Raw genomic sequence first — 16,842 nt, 5'->3', positions numbered from 1 at the left:
CTGTTCTCAGAGGGTGTGGGTATTCCTTGATATCTCGGTTCTATTTGTGACAAGTGCTGCCATGCAGATAGGGCAAACTGAAGCATTTGGCTGATAAGTAGTTCCAAGCCATATCTAGACAATGTGAAGCAGAGGATTCATGAGAAAACACTGCTGCTGCTTTTTCATTTCCTGAACAGTCTGGAGTTACCATGTGGGACCCAAATGCTGTGACACTGGGGAGATTTTGAAATACCTGTAGCCTCTTGCCATTCAACAGTGTTTACTTGCCAGAGGAAGAGATTGGTAGAAAGGAAATTGGTATCCTGACTTTAACAGCAAAAATATGGAATGGTTTGATGGGAGAGAAAGAGCAGCCACCATTCCACCAGCTGTCTGTTGGTGATGCAGACCATGAGGTCCATGGAAGCAAGGATGATCTGCAGTTGGGTCTCAGGGCAATCCAGACTAGGCCCTGCAGTGCCTTGTGTGAAGTTGAGCCCCCAGGGAAATGAGCAGTCCTGCAAAATCTGTGTGTCCCACATCAGTAGAGAAGGTGCATCTCAGTGGTTTTGGTTTGGTTTTTTTTTCTGTTTAATTAAGATAATCTGCAAAATATCCATCTAAATTTATTTATTTATTGGTTCATTACAGTTGTCTTTGTGGAAGATTGAGTGTTCAAGAAGTGAATAGATTAAATCTCTTGTGCTTTTGGTTTCCTCTCCTGCTGTAGCTAAGAAGGGATGCTGTGGTTGTTGGGCAGCCCCACCAGTGCTGTCCTTTGTGTCACCTGAGGTGTGTCACAGAGGCCTCTCCTTCCCCTGCCAGCCTGGGCAGTGCTGTCCTCACTCTGCTGCCTTCAGTGCCATCCCAGCCCTGAGCCTGTGCTGGTGCCAGGGGCTCAGGGCCCTCCAGCCCTGCTGTGGGTGTGCTGGGGGAACTGGGGAGAAGGACAAGGGCCTGTGCAAAGCACTGCAGGCAGCCAAAGGGAAAGGGCCTGAAACTTCTGTTCCATCCTTGAAGGCAGAATTCAAATAAGATACTGCAAGTGCCTCTGACCTTCTCTGTGTTTCATTTAAGAAAAGATTGCATTGACCATTACACCTTTTTCTTTTGTCCTGATTTCTCTTGTCCTTTTTGTGTGTCTGAGCTAACAGTCCCTCTCTCCTCCATGCCTTTCAGGTAGCAATAGGATTAATTTTCATTGTCTGGATTCAGTTTTAAGGCCTGAAACCTTGGCAAATGGTCATTCTGCCCCCAGAAATAGTTTGCTATGATTCAAATTAAATCACCAGCTTTAAAATTTTTTAAACTATCCTGAAATACTGAAAAGGGAAGAATGGCAGAAACTATCCACCCATTCCTTGTACAGTACAGTAACAGTTGGAAACAATATTAAACTAGAAAGACTGATAGAGCTGAAATCTGTGAAATACAGTGAACCTGCACAGTGCAACACCTCTGAAGAGGTTCTGTTGCAGAATGAGCACATTAGGGGTGGCTGGAAAGGGCCCAGGGTGTCCCTGTGGCAGCAATCACAGAGGAGCAGAGGCTGAGGCAGCACAGGGAGCCAGAGCAGCCTGGGCAGGAGGGGCTGAGCACTGGAAGGGAGGGGAGGCTGCCCTGCTGACATTGCAGGGGAGGTAACTGGCAATTCCCTGGGGTCAGAGGAGAGGAATCAGAGCAGTGCAGCACTGCTGGAGGCTTGGCTTAGCTGCTCTTTGTCTTGTTGTTGTATTTTTAAATTTCATAATCCCAGAGAGGTGTTAGGGAAACCTTCCAACCAAGGCCAAAGCAAGCCTTGGGCCCATCATCTGTCCCAGAATGCAGAGCAAAGCAGAGCCCATGGCTAGCATGGATTCCATTGTGTTAGGAGATGGTTGTGATGGGGAGTGCCTCAAGTTTTCCTACTGGGGATGTGTCCTGGTCCTTCAGGTGCTCCTCTCAGGGTGCATTCACTGTTTTTTGTATTTTCATCTGTGACTGATAAACCATCCTCTGTCAAAAATGCCAGCATGGGCTGTGCATGGGGAGAAAGGGATCCATGGCAGAGAATGTGGCTGCCATGACCATGAGAGTGACTCCCAGGCTGCCTGGGGACAGTTCTCCAGCCTGCAGAGACTGCACTTGCTTCTGTGATCTTTCCCTTTGCACAGCTGAGATCTGGGCAGGATTTTCCTCCCAGGATCACCAAGCTCTGAAACATTGCTGGCAGCACAGTGTGCTGAGTGACTGTGCCAAAACATGCAAGTCCTAATCTCTCAGTTTTTTCAGAGAGTGGAGGCCAGGAGAACAATGGGATGAAGCAGGAGCAAGGGAGAGAAAAGCATGGTCAGTTGGTTATTTCCTGACTGGTGGTTGTAGAAAACATTATTATTATTGGGATGCTCTTGGTCAGCTGAAGCAGACCTTGTGTGCTGATTGTTTTCAGTAATAGAATATTTGTAAAGTCTGAGGACTGGGGCTCCTTGTCATCAAAGCTTCTCAAGGTAGGAGCCTGGCACGAAGCCCCTCTGGCCGTTCCTTTCTGCTGTCCACCAGCCGTCGTCGTTCTCCGCAATGACAACCACGGTGTCCCCCTCGCTGATGTCCAGCTCATCCACGTTCTGAAAGGAGACAGGGAGAGAGATGGGACAGCCTGACAGCACAGGGGAGCCTGAGAAGTATCTGGTGGGGTTTTTTAAATCCTGCTCTTTATCAACAGTCCTGGCTCTGGGATTAAGCATTTTGGCTATTTCTTTAAGATGCTCAGATTTCCCCAGGCTCCAGGGTGCCTCCTCCTGCACAACCTGATGGTTTTATCACTGGGGAAGTCCAGAAAGGGTTAAACACCACTCTCCTAAAGCAGCTCACCATGACCTGCATAGTCTGCAGGTGTTGCTAAATAGAGCACAGCTTAATTCCTAAGGGGGATAGCAGTGCCTCTGCTAATCCGTGCCTGAAATAGGTCTGTCAGTCCTTTTAGCAGGGGACAGCAGTGACCAGTGGGGGACAGTGACTCTTGGGCAGCGGTGACTTTCATCCCCAGACAAATGCAGTAGTTGCAAATAAGCTCTCCCTGAGCTCCCAGGCAGCCATCAGTGTTCAGTGGTGCTGTCCTATTTTCCATAGGAAACCACTTTGCTGCCCACAGTGTAGTAAATAGAAAACAGCATAAGGGAGGCTTCCAGAGATGTTTGAGGTGTCAGCTAAAACTGAATTTAATGCACCTGAGTCGGTAAGAATGGACTCAAAAATGAGAGACCTCAATGTACAATATACTAAAGGTAGTAAGAGGCTCTTTTCTCAGCAGGGAATATCCCTGTGTGGCACAGTTTTAAGGGACTCCTGGAGAAATGAGGTGATCCAGTAGTCTCCTTAGGGGAACTGCCATTAACAGTGAGGTGCTTTCAACTGTGCTTGCATGAAATTTCATGTAAATAATAAATGAAAGTTTAAAATGAAGCAAAAAAAAAACCCAACATTGAATAAAAGGTGTTGGAATACTGCTGTACCTAAGGGAAAGTGCTCCTTTTGAGCTTTTTCTCTGTTTTCACAATTTATCTGGCATTTATCTATTTTGTCACTATCACATTTCCTCAACATTGGCTGTTGGTGGCAGGTCCCTTGGTGTGAGGCTCTCTGCACTGAGACATCAAACATCCTGGATGCTGTTTCTTCTGCTGATCTAAAGCTAACAAAAGGAACCTTTAAACTCACATGTAAAGCAAGTGGGGTTAGAGTCCAGGTTCTGGAGTCCATCTGAATTAGCAAATATTTGTAACCAGTCCATTCACAACCTTTTACTAATGGTATTCTGCCTAGTTAGGACTGCAGTCAGGGAGAGTTCAATATCCCAGTTCAGGATGTAGGTTGTTCTCTTTAAGCTGGCAGATGAACCCCATCCACTGTGATTCTGCAGCTTGCACCATGGAAGTACAGGAAGGAATGTCCTTTATGGGATTCTGCCCTCTCCAGCATGGAGAACCAGTGTGCTAAACTGGAGCAGGACAGACCATGGCCCTGGCTGTAAGATGACAGTAACATCTCCTTCACAGAATTTACACTTCCAGGATGTTTCAATCAGCATCACTTATTTTAAATATGACTCTCTGGAATGTTTCTTTTGAAGCCTTTTTTACCTGGGCTGTGTAGTCATAAAGCACTCTGTAGTCCTGTGATGATGTGATCTCAGCTTTTTCATTTACAAAGATGGATGCATAGACTCCTTCTGTTCTCTCTGCAAGGGGTGGGGGTGGGAAGGAAGAAATACCCAGCACAAAAACAAAGAGTTCAGTTGCTTATAAAAGCATGGGATCATATGCAAGAGTTCACAAATACAAGGCTTTCTGTTCTCTCTCTGCCTGAAGATGCACACATATAGAAAAGCTGCTGTGAGCTGTAGGTAAATCTTGCACAAAAACTGTCCCCCATTGATGGGATGACAATACACCCATTGAACTTTGTGGGAGGTCGGAAACGAGCTTCAGCCTCAGGTTGGGAAAAAGGTTTCCCCTGGTAAAATCCAAGTCATCCAAGGAGGGAAACACTGATTAAAATTGTTTAACAAGTTGCTACTGGGGGTATAAAATTCTAGCAGTTCCCTGGCTAACATAAGATTTTCCTTTTCCCCTTGAGAAAAATGGAAAATACTGTGCCAATGGGTCACCAGACATTTTCCAGGGGTTTATACAGTTCTCACATAGCTATTTGCTACGGACATCACTGTTTTTTGCAGATGTTTTGTTTTAATACAGCTTGTTGTAATTAGGGAAGCTTCTCCTTTCTTCCCAGCATCTGTCTGGGGACTTCCCCTGCTGAGCACCAAGTGCAGCAAGAGAGAGTCTGGGCTGTGCCTCTGGGTGCCCAAGCAGGCAGGGCTGGCAGAGGCAGTTTGAAAACAACTTTTCTTTTGGTAAGAACTACAGTTAAAATGCTTTTGTTTACTATCCACTCAATAAAAATGTCATAAAATGTTACCTTTTACACAGTCAAAATACTGTGTTTTAAATATCATCTGATCAATTCCTAGTTATAAGGATTACAAGACAACAGTGTCACTGTGAGGTGAGATGGATAATTGTATTAACAAACACATGCCTGGTGTGTTAAAAATTGTATGTATTCTGTGGGGTTTTTTAGTAGTAGTGATGGTATACAAAGAGAAAACTAATAGCTATGTCAGACTGCTGCTCTGAATGTACAGGCCCCCCCGCTTAGATGGAGGTTTTGAAGACTCTGTGGATTATTTGGCACTTTAAACTGGGAAATTTGTTAATACACATCCAAGCAAAATTAATTTCCAGACTACTCTTGCCTGCCAACATGTGAATATCTGCTGTAGGCTTCTGCTCCATGTCAAAGCCTGGTTTAGCAACACAATCTAAAACAAACACATCTGGTAAACTGATTTCCTGCAGAGCATACCCAGAGGAGGGGCTGAAGGAGTGGCAGTTTCTGTGTTGTTTTTGCTGCTCCCATGCAGTAGTCCGGAGAATCTGCAGAACCAAGAGAAGCCAAAACCAAAATGAGTGAACAGGCCTGGGTATGAGCATTCCTTCATCTCAGCTCTGACTCAGCCTTCCCTCCATCTGCTTCACAGAGTAGATGTCATCTCTTTCCATGGCCTTCTATTTTCTTTTATGCTATAGATATATTTATCTTCCTTTAAAAATGTGTTTTTAAAAATGCAGCAGACTATTGAACCATCAGCCTTCACTAAATTGTGCATGAAATGCAGTAGATAATTTTTTTTTGTAGAGCCAAAGGCTCATGGTGTGAAACTCCAATTATTCCACAATCTTAAAATGATGAAAATTGTCAGTTGCTTATAAGAGATTAACATCTCTTTGTGTTTAAGGAAAACCCTGATACAATTTAAAATACAGAGCTTGTGTAACAAGCCTTTCTAAAAGCTGTGAGTTTAAGTGAATTTTTATTTTAATCTATCCCTAGTTATTTCCTATATCACAGCTGGGTACTGAAGACTAAGCAAAGTGAGAAAATGGGTTAGGATTCTCAAGCAGAGATAGAAATAGCATTGCATGCTTAAGGCATATTTAAAGGGTCTGAGTTTTCAGCTAGTGAACATTCAGTTTTTCTGGAAAATGGATTTCCTCTCTCAAGAGTTCCTGAAAGACTCAGGCTGAGTCTCTCCAGGCTCCTTGCCCATGCTGCTCACAGTTGTGCTCTGAATGGCAGGACAATTGTCTTATGTAACTGCACAGGATGCAGCACTGAATTCATTATTAGAGAAGATCCAGTTTCCAACTGAAAAACAAAGCCTTGTGTGTAACCCTGAGCACATCCCTGGCAAGCCTGGACCACATTCCAAATGGGAGATCACTGCCTGCTCCTTGTCCTTGCCATGTCATAGGGCTTGTTAAATTTTAAATCTCTTCTGCTTTAACTGTGATGCCCTCCCCACCGTGAATTTGCCATTTTAGTATAAAATATTTAAACCAATAGAGACACCATGCTCTTCTGCTGTTATGACTGCATCCATGTTCTAACATTTACTAGCAGAAATGGATCAGAATGAGGAAAATTGCCTCCCTGATCATCACAGTTTTCCACCCTGTGTTTTCCCCCTTGGATCCAGACAGAGAGAGCAGCTGTTCTGCTCAGCAGAGTGGTGCTGTAAGCATGGAGGAATGGCCCCAAAGGAGGAATGGCCCCAAAGGAAGGCTCCTCCAACCTCTGCTCCCAGACACATTCACCTTCACCCTCCCTGGAACAAACTGGTTTTGTTGCTACGTGCCCTGGCTCAGTAAGAAAGAGGAAACTCTGGCTGCTCCCTCCCCACTGCTGGCCCAGTAATTGTGTGATGAACTCATCCCCTGTCCCTCCTCCCACCGGGGCACGCCAAGATCACTCTCACTGCATTTCCATGCCTTCACTTCTTCTCTCTCGTCACACTCACTGCTACCTGCTGCCTCTTGCTACCCTGGAGAGGCTACTCCTGGCTTCCCAGGAGTGTTTTGTGCCCAGGCAGGGCTGCTGCTGTGGGAAGGGACCCCTGGCCTCACCTCTTGATCATGCCACAGGCCGGGCTGGGGCTGGGGCTGCTGCTGCGCTCCCGGCTGTAGTAGCTCTCGTAGCCTATGGCATCTGCACGGGGCAAGAAAAATGAGGTGTTCAAACAGGAACCACTGAGAAAACTCTGTTTGCTCCCTGCCACAGTGTGCCCTGGGGCTGCTGGAGCAAACTCAGGGGAGCACCTGCCTGCCCACACCTGTGTTATAGATGGATAATGAGATGATTGCCTCTCACAATTAAAAGGTAACTCATGTGTGAATATTAGGAGAAGCTTTAGTGGTGTATAGTTATGTTATTTTAGTTTAGATGTCCTCTGTTCTCCCCATAGTTCCCTTTCCCCCCCTGTATAGTTGCCATGAGACAGCCTGGGCTGTCTAGAACAGGTAAAGGAAGGCTGCACAGGTGTCCCTTGCATGGGGCAGTGGGGAATGGAAAAGCTTGGTGCTTAGAGGGTAGACATGGCAACACCTGACCTCCAATCCAGTTACAGAGCAGTCTCCACTGATAAATGGCAAAGAAGAGCTGACTGACAGACTTTGGGAGGGGTCAGGGCTGGCTGATGCCACCCCCAGGGGTATAAAAGACTGAACATGCATCTTGAAGGGAACTGGCCACATGGTATGCATGAGGGGCAGTTCCCAGGGTTGCAGCTTTTTCCTAATGTAGTCCTTTGCTGTATTTTTGTTAAGGTTTAATAAACCTCTTTAAATTTTCAAAGTGAGCAGTTGTCTCTCACACCTGGAATGAGGCTGGAGCAGCTCAGGGGAACCTGGGGGTTTGACAGAAGCCATTCCAGTGGCTGTGAACAGCCATGGCCCTGGTGGCCAGGCACCCAAGGCCCATTCCAGGAGCTGTGACTGCCCTAATGAGGAAGGCAGTTTCCTCCATGGCTGTTTCTTCTCTGGCCTCAAAGCTCAGGATTTAAGGGGGCAGAATATGGTCACTGAGTGCCCTAAACCTGTTCATGACAGAATTTGCTGCAGCGCATTTTGTTTCTTCTTTCCTCAGTCAGGAATTTTTGCCAGAGCTGGGGATGTTTCTGAGTGTTATTGCCTGCAGCAGTAACGAGCAATTTCCTGGTGTTTGCTTGTGTGTTTCCCCACCTCTCATACCTCCCCCATCCACCTCCTGAGAGCTTATTTGCTGTTTACTCAGAGATATTTGGGTTTTGTTCTCTCAAACACACTTAGGTTGCAGTTCCTTCGCTCTCCCCTGTGGTGTCGTTAAGGGTGAAATTCAGACCATCTCCAAGTGTAACTTTACAGATGAAATAGTCACAGATGGATTTATTTGTCAGCTCAGAGCTCCCAGTGCAGTTTTCCAGCTGCTGGCCACACAGCCTGCTCCAGTGAGAGCCAAGCAAACACGAGTGAAGCCTGTGATAGTGTTTTATCTCAGCCCTGATAGCAGCACGGTAACAAAGACATTAGACCGGGGCTAAAGGTTCTGTTGACATTCTCACACTGCGTCAGCCAGGTTACTGAGCAGAACAGGCACCCAGAGCTAGGGAGTGTGAAGAATCCCTACATATAAGACTCACAGTAATTAGGGAGTTTTCTGACCAATTTAAGGGTCTCCTGTTGCCCTTCTGCATTGTCCCCTTGGTGCAGTTTCCAGTCTAGAGGGCATTGTAAGACTGGCTAGAAAAGGAAGTGAGCAAGACCATCAGGAAGGTTTGGTCAGGGTGAAGGTCTTCTGCCACACAATGCAAAATGACACCTGGGTTTCCTCCTGCCTTTTGCAAATAATAGCACAGATCAACAGGTCACCATGTGCTACAGTGCACACTCATTAACCAGAGCTGTGGAGAAATTAGGATATTGCTTCCAGAACATTTTCTGTCGTTTTCTAGAAGGTGACAAAAATAAACAACAAAAAAACAAGTTAAAAAACCAAAAAAACAGGTTATTCTTTGCCTTTCATAAAGCTCTCAAGGGTTTTTTCCACCTAGTTCTTATTAGAAACAACTCTGACATGGCCAAGAGCTTTCTGTAGAAATTTCCTAGGTGACTGGAGAATGACAAACCTTAAATAGGAAAAAAACCCCAAAAACCTAAACCATGAAACACCAGCTAAGAATTACACATTCCTTAGTATACAGAAGTGGTTTTACACTGTTGCAAGGCACAGTTCTCCTTTCTGCCACTGAAAATGTAATTTTTCCTGGGTAAATTCTCCTTATCAGTGAATTTAAATCCCCTATGTGAAGAAGAATAAACTATAGCAGCAAAATGGCATCCAGTGCACCAGTATCAATATACTAGTTTTAAAAAATTCCCAAAAACCCCAATTTTTAGCCACTGTAAGTAATGGCAAAAAGGCTGAGTGAAAAGCAGGCCTCAGATAGCTCAGTGCTGAGTTAGTGGCAGCACCCAGCTCTGCTGAAGAAAGGCCTGGGGTGCAATTCCTGCCAGCTTTGAGCTCTGCAGTGAAATCAAAGGGTGGAACTTGTTCTTGGAGGAGATAATTATCCCCAGGGATCAGGCCCTGATTTTGTACCTGTACAACTCCTAGCATGAAGGGTTTTATGTTTTATGTAACTCTCTTGTGCTGCCTGTTGAAGAACAGGTGTGGTTTGTGTCTGGCCATGTGACACATCAGACGGCTCCTTTCCTGCAGGATGTTTGGAGAACTCCTACCCTGGAGCAGCAGGTTTTCATTCTCCACCTGCTCTTGCCTCATGCTGGGTCAATCTCCATTTCAGACCAGAGGTTTTGAGCACTGGAGTCAAGAAAAAAGCAGCTTTGGCTTGAATGGGCAGAGCCTGACAGCAGTTCTGTGTGCTGGGGCAAAGCCAATTTCATTCAGAATTTCTCGCAGCCAAAGTCTTGGCTTATGCAAACTTCCTGAGAGCAGAAGATTTGTTATTCCCCATTGGGCACGTGGAACAGAATAGAAAAGTTCTCTGTGCTGCAAATGAGGAGGCAGCACCTCTGCCAAGGGGACACTGGGGTGCAGTTACTGGTGAGGTGGCTCTGTCTTGTCACACTGCAGGAAGCTGAAGTTGCCATTTCTGCAAGGCAATTTGCCACCTCCTTAGCAGTGTCAATTCAGCTGTACTGTGAAATGAGCCTGGCTGCAAAGCCAAAACAAGTTTTTTCTTCCTTGGAGGGTTATTTTTAATCTGGATCATTCTGCTATCCCACTTAGAGCATCACTCAGGCAGCAATGGCAGCACAGTGTGGGGGAAGTGAGCCATGGCAGGTGGGAATGAAAAGTTGGAGCAGGAATTCCTCCAGCTGGTTTCACCTCCAAAGGATGTGTACTGCACAAGGCATCTGACAAGATCAGTAGGAATAATTACCTGGAGGTTGTGTTCCTGTCATTTTTTTCTTAATGAAGTAGTCTATGTCTGACTCTACAACACAGTTCTCCAAGCTGACCCGAACCTCTTCATACATCTACAAAACAGAATCCAAGAGTTTAATTTAACTTTTAACATTTCACGTTGAATTAACAAACAATGCTCTTGTAGTAATTGTTCCCTTAAGAAACACTTTATACTTGGTAGGTGTCTGACCTGGCTGCTCTTCAGCCTGCCCCCTGTACCAATATTCTTGTAAACACATCTGTTTATGCTCTGGATAGTCTTTAAAGAGAGCAGGACAAAGGCAGTCCAGAACTTTTCAATAGAGAAATGAATAGCAGGAATCAACCATTCAAGGTCAAATCTAGTGTACTCTTTACATCTTCCACTTTTGAGGCCATGACTGGATGCCTTTTTTGAAACTGAGTCAGAGCCCAAGTACACTCAGCAGTGTTTTGGGAGCAGGGAGCATTCCCCAGCCCACCAAGGAGTGCCACCAGTGCCACCAAGTGACACAGCTTGCAGACATGCATCTGGATGGCGTCTGGGAGAGCAGGAGTGGACATTTCCCTGCAGGGCAGGGCAGGCTGTACCTCGTCATCCTTCACACACTGCAGGGACAGCTGGTTGCAGTGCACCCACAGCGAGTTGCGCAGGATCGTGATGCGGTCGCACTCCTGCAGCTGGAAGACCTAAAACCAAACAGGAAACGTGATGGAGCCTGGTGGCATTGAGTTCTTGGTTCTGCAGGCTGGGACAGGGCTGGGGATGCAAACCTGTGCTGAGGGCACCATGGTAAAGGATGTTTTTTCAGTTGGTGGAGAAACTATATCTACTGTTCATGCTCAAAAATTTGTTCTAATTGGTTGCACCAAATTAAAGTTCTATTTTAGAGACAAAAACAAAGCAGGGGAGAGGAATCCAGATCTGGATTTGACTGCTACCTCTGCTGTTGAGGATTTCAGAGTCAGGGTCCTGTCTGCCCATCACCCTGAAATCTGGATTTAACAGATCAGTAGAGTACTGGCTCTGCTGAGGGGGTTGTATTTTGTAGAAATTTCCTAGGTGAAATAGGAAATTTTGTAGAAATTCCCTAGGATAGTTTTGCCTCTACCTCTAACATAAATACAACCCTCTATGAAAGGGTTGTGTTTATGTTAGAGGGAAAACTATCCACCTCTGCCATCTAAAATATCTCTGTAAACTTTTCTCTTTTGTAAGTACTTGAGGCTCTCTGGAGTTGACTCTGCATATCAAAGGTTACTTTTGTGGTAAAGAGAATGCAATTTTCTGTCTTCAGAGTTATTCCCTTCCTTCATCTGTCTGGCTTCCTCATGTTGCTGCACTGCTTAGGGAGAAGGAAGGGGGCAGAGAGAGAAGTGTGAACCGATTTGGGGAAAGAGGCAGATAAGCTCTTTCTTTAAAAACTTGAAAAAAACCAAATCACCCTGATCTCTACGTTGTACTGTTAAAAGTAGAACAAAGTTTTGGTTTTCTATGAGGTGTGAAAATCTCAGATGCTTCCAGCCATCTGTCTCCATCTCTATTTGCTAGTAATTATGTCCAGAACACCACAAATGTGTACAGAATTCAGCAGAACACTCAGTTGGGTATGCTTCCTGCCATCTAATGACTTACCAACTAAAGAAACCCAGAAAAAGAAATCTGTCAAGGGAGCAAGCTCTGTGGGGACTGGTTTCTGGGAGTAAAGGTTTTAAAGAGAGCCTGCAAGGTGGAGGATGAGTATTTGGATGCTCATTCTGACAGAAAGCCTTTGGCCCTTGAGGCTGCTGAAACAGCACCAGAGCCAGCAGGGAATTTTCCAGATAAATGGTGTCCTGTCAGGAAATGCAGTTAATCCAAGGGGGAAGTGTGGTGACTCTGGCCTTTCAAGCCCTTGTCAGCACCCAGAAAAGCCAGAAAAGCACAGCTGGGTGCTGTGTTTGGCACAGCCCTTGTGACAAAGGCCACCCCAGAGCTGCCCCTTGCCAGCCAGCACTTTCAGGCTGGGGTTGTCCAGCACTCAGTTACAGACCCAAGCAACCCCAGCACTTCCACATTCCCCACTATGCAGCCACAAGTGTAGGATCTTAAGCTGCTTTTTGTACTAATTTTTAGTTTAAAAAAACCCCAAAGAGTATCAGTTCTTCTCTCTGCAAGCACTTTTAAAAGAAGGCACTAAAGATGCCCTTGCTTTATGAGTGGCTGTTTGGATTAAGCAATGGTCACAAGCTCTGTGGGCTGGCCAGGATTTAGCTATATGGGACAAAAAAGAGTGTGAGGCTGTGGAATGCTTCACTGGTTTGTTGGCTTTTTAAGAAGAGAGAAAATATGCATCTTTGGAAGACTAAGGCTTGGCATAATATCTGTGGAAATGTCTGTGCCAGTTGTGGGGCTTTTCAGTCCTCTCAGGGAATATTTAAGAGGAGGCAGAGAACTGGAAATGTATCCTCCTGGCATTTTGTTTTATGTGGAAATAAAACCTGCAACAAGTAAATATAGCAAAATCAGACTTTAGCAGATGGGCAAATGTACTTGAAGGATTACTGTGATCAAATGAGTGGCTGATTTGGATGCCAACCAGTTCCTGTAAATTGTTGTGCAAAACTTAATAGCCAAATCTCCTTGTCCATCCTCAGTAAAATGGAGACAGAGACTTCTCTACCACTGCCTTTCATCTGAAAGATTATTTCATTGCAGAGGACAAACATTTTTGCAGGTGAATTTAAAATGCTATGAAACATAAGAGTGATTGGGGTATGTACCAGTTCATATATTGCTCCTCCTCTCCCACCTCTGCACTTATTCCCCTCCTTTATTTTTACATAGCTGTGCTGACCAAGCAAGGAGAATGTCAGTGATACAGGAGCAGCTATGTCTAAATAAACTCTAGTTTTTGCAGTAATTTTGCAAAGACATCTGTTGGAACTCCACATAAAGCAAACAGCAAAACCCTTGGGGTGGCATTTCAGGCCTTAGACTGAAATCTTCCAATGGGATAAAATAAAGAGTGTGCAAACATCTCTGCAGAAGTCAATGTTTACCTCACAGGTTTTGATGTGTTCCTGCTCCCACTCTGTCCTGACCTTATCCAGCTGCTCGATGTTCTGCTTGTAAACGTTCTCTGTAAACACAGACACAGAACACAACCCAACAGTCAGGAAAAAGTGCTACAGCCTTTCTCTCTTTCCTCCTATTGGGCCTTCCCTGTGATTTCCTATACTTCAGGCCTGTGGTTTGCTTGAGTATCACAAGAATATGTGAGCTTGGGACAGGTGGGGCACAATAATTATTGGGTTTTTTCTTTGTAGCTATGTACTAGAGTAAGGATTCTCTCTGTGTGGTTTGCAGGTCAGTTATAAACTTTATGGTAGGGATAACATAATTCAGAGATGAAGAGCCTGGACCTTGCTTGGGCACTGAGCATCCTGAGGCTCTCTCATTCCCAGCTGAGCCATGTGATTTGGTGGAAGCTGTTCCATGGGGAGGGAGGCACAAGCCTGAGCTCCTGAGCCAGCTCAGGTTGTGCTGGCCTGTCCTGCTGGCCATACACACGGTTGTGGCCAGAGATCACTGCTGTGCTCATGCCCATGGGGATGGGAGATGGGATTTGGGCTCTCTCAGGGCAATTTGAGCTCTACTGTGCTTTCAACCTTGCTTCAAGAAGAGCTTTTCTTCTCTGGGTGAAGTCCCTAAAGGAAGTCTTCTGTAAATTCTTTAATCCAAGCAGGACACTGGCATTTCCACAGAGGGGAGTGATTGCCAGTGACTGTCAGGTTGCTGCTCTTTAGAGGCTTCTTCATTAATATTTGGGTAGGTGACTCTGGGAACCCTGGCAGCCTGGGTGATTTGGATGTGCTCTATCAAAATCCTGTGCTGGTAGATCTTTGCTGAGGTGACTCAGTTCAGCTGCAAACAGCATTACCTGCTTCATTTGCTGCATCTCTGCACTGCTTGGCTTTGTTCTGGCTCTGAAACAGGAAAAGAAACACCCCAAATTAACTTCTGACATATTTTTGCTTCTGCCCCAGTTGGTTGTGCTGCCTGCTCTCTTTTCCCCCCAAGGGGAAAGGCTCTAACTTACAAGAACTTCCTGGCTGTCCCCCCTTCATGCACAGTTCTGCTGAATGGAGAAGGGACCAGAATTTCCCAGGTGCAGCCACAGGTGCAACGACTTCAAGGGAAATCTTTCCATTCAGACATCCCTGCCAGAGGAGCTGAGAGCCAGGGTGATCCAGCCTGAAGCTGTGCCTGCTGGCTGAGCTGTTTTTTCTCAATTGTTTGATGTGCTTCTCTAATAGATATTTATAAGCAGAAATAAATGGCAGTTAAAATTCTTCATATTTCAAGCTCCACATGTAATACTCAGATGAAAAGCACACAGCTTTTAAAATACTTTGCAAATGCCAGATTTTTTCCCATAACAACTCAAAAGCCTAAAAGTGAAATTCACTCTAAGTAGAAGTCCTCTGTTTTAAAAACCTGCAGCTTTTAGCAAATGAGAAAACAGCAATCAGTGACAGGTCTGTACTCTCAGGTCCTTCTGCACAGATGGGGTGACAGCACAGTAATGCTCTGCTCTGGACATCAGTGTCATGCATTCTTCCCCCTGCCCTTGAAGACAAGGCTCAGGTAGGGGCTCTTATGATCATATTCCTCATCACAGCTGGCTGGGAAATGTGGAGTAAGCTGGGAATAGAAGTTTCATTCTTGTTTGCTTCCTGGCCCAAACTGTTTGCAAATGCTGAGCAGAATTAAACAGCTCGAGCTGCCTCTGTGCATTCCCAATGTGCTGGCACGTTCAGGGAAGAGCTGGCAATGGAGCACCCTGGGATCCTTCTGCATGGAAGGAGCTGGGTCAGGTTTAGCTGCCATTGGAGCTGTGAAATGTTTGGTGTCATTTTGGCAGGGCCAGGATTCCATCCCCTCTTTGCAGCTAAGCTGCAGGGGTTTGCTTATCAAAGATTAAGGAATGCTGGAAATAAAATGTAAAGTTCTGATGCTGTTTTTAGAGTCTCCACACCACCACCCCCCTCTCCTTAAGATGATTTTTGATCCTTTTTGCTTACACTGCACTGATTTTTATTGAGCCAAAGGGAGTTCATTTATTTTGTTTGCTCCATCTGTTTCACTGTAAAATGTTCCCATTAAAAGTTAGTGAATTGTCAGCTGCAAGTATCAAGACGATGCAATGAAGGACTGCAGTGCCTTAATTTCCAACGATTTATTTTTGAGTCTGTAAATTTAGTTGAAATTAAACTCACCATGAGGAGGAAAATGTTGAGAAAAAGATGCATTTTAATGTAAGATGCTACACCTACTAAGTGTAAGAGACCAAAAGGCAAAACTAACTGCATGACATATTTTTGACTTGTTTCTTTTTTGTAATGAGTTATTTCAGAGAAAAATCCCATTCAGTTTCCTTTCAGGATTCATAGAGCAATTGGAGCACAGCCTGGCATAAATTAATTAGATAACTTCATCCCTTCCCAGAGGATTCTTTGGGGTTAATTTCAAAACAAAGCCCCTGGCATCCTGTAGAATGGATTAATTGTATTCTTTTGTAGCTGGAGAAGGTAAACCCCCATTTTCCCCCTGGACAGCTGTGTCCTGTCAGGTACCTTTTCTGTTTGCTTTGGGTTGCCTGTGGCGCTGATGCGTTCGAAGGACTGCTCGGCCTCGTCCGCCTCCCTGCACTTCTGCTCGTAGCTCTTCTTGGACTGGTGCAAAGAGATCACACATCAGGGGGTGCCTGGGGCAGCAAGGCTGGATTCCCCCCAGAGCTGTTCCAGCCACTTCCTCCTCTGCAGTCTGGGGCAGCAAATCAGTGCCCAGGGTGGGCAATAGAAAAAAATCCCAATGGCACCGTAAGGAGGCAGAAAAAGAGAACTGAAACATTGGAATGGAGCTGACAGCACAGACTGAATCCTTTTCCTGCAGCCCTGAAATTGCTTGCTTTGTACAACTGCAATTCCCTGCAGGGGTCAGGAGTGCACAGGCTGCTCTACCACCACTGGTGCCCCAGGTATCTGCCCAGGAGCCAAGGAGAGAGGAATTTGGGAGCCCATGTTCCCGGGGTGGCTGTGGGGTGGGTGGTCAGGTGTTGCCTTGGCCATTGCTCCAAGCTGTGAGGCAGAGCCAGCACCCCATAGGCAACAGTCTTGGGGCAGTTCTCAGAAGCAGGAGAAATCTTTATTTGCACCAAACATCTCTATATCTTGGAGATGCACTTAGAACCACCACATTAAAAAAAAAAAACATTAGTACACCTCCAGCTGTAGTACTAACAGGTCTGCAGCTACTTTCCTTTAGAGGCAGGTTTGGAAACCAAACCCAGCTGCCTGTAGTTTCTGTACCTGCAAGCTTTCCAGATGGAGAGGATTCCTCCTGCCTACAAGATTCCCTCACTGTTCTTAAAATTGTACTTACACACTGAAAAATTACATTTACTCCTCTAAGCACCCTTGCCTAGAGAGAATGAAATCCTGTTTGACCTGGGGCACCAGGTCAATTCATCCTGCATTAACCTTCTGGAGACT

The 16,842-nt window shown here is 45.5% G+C and overlaps 1 protein-coding gene across 1 annotated transcript in view; it reads right to left on the bottom strand.

Moving 5' to 3' along the window:
• Positions 1 to 2,238: 2,238 nt before the first annotated feature.
• Positions 2,239 to 16,842, bottom strand: part of PSTPIP1 (proline-serine-threonine phosphatase interacting protein 1) — a 47,925-nt gene continuing 33,321 nt past the window's right edge. The window contains exons 7-15 of the mRNA XM_005419698.2: positions 15,925 to 16,023; positions 14,229 to 14,274; positions 13,348 to 13,427; positions 10,897 to 10,995; positions 10,301 to 10,397; positions 6,987 to 7,068; positions 5,386 to 5,456; positions 4,101 to 4,198; positions 2,239 to 2,585 (exon numbers count right to left, since the gene is read on the bottom strand). Coding sequence (XP_005419755.1) covers positions 2,454 to 2,585; positions 4,101 to 4,198; positions 5,386 to 5,456; positions 6,987 to 7,068; positions 10,301 to 10,397; positions 10,897 to 10,995; positions 13,348 to 13,427; positions 14,229 to 14,274; positions 15,925 to 16,023 — 804 coding nt within the window. The 3' untranslated portion in view covers positions 2,239 to 2,453. The remainder of the gene's footprint in view (positions 2,586 to 4,100; positions 4,199 to 5,385; positions 5,457 to 6,986; positions 7,069 to 10,300; positions 10,398 to 10,896; positions 10,996 to 13,347; positions 13,428 to 14,228; positions 14,275 to 15,924; positions 16,024 to 16,842) is intronic.

Source organism: Geospiza fortis, unplaced genomic scaffold, assembly GCF_000277835.1.
Source record: "Geospiza fortis unplaced genomic scaffold, GeoFor_1.0 scaffold171, whole genome shotgun sequence".
Classification (NCBI taxonomy): Eukaryota; Metazoa; Chordata; class Aves; order Passeriformes; family Thraupidae; genus Geospiza; species Geospiza fortis.
This window is presented reverse-complemented; position numbering and strand designations above follow the sequence as displayed.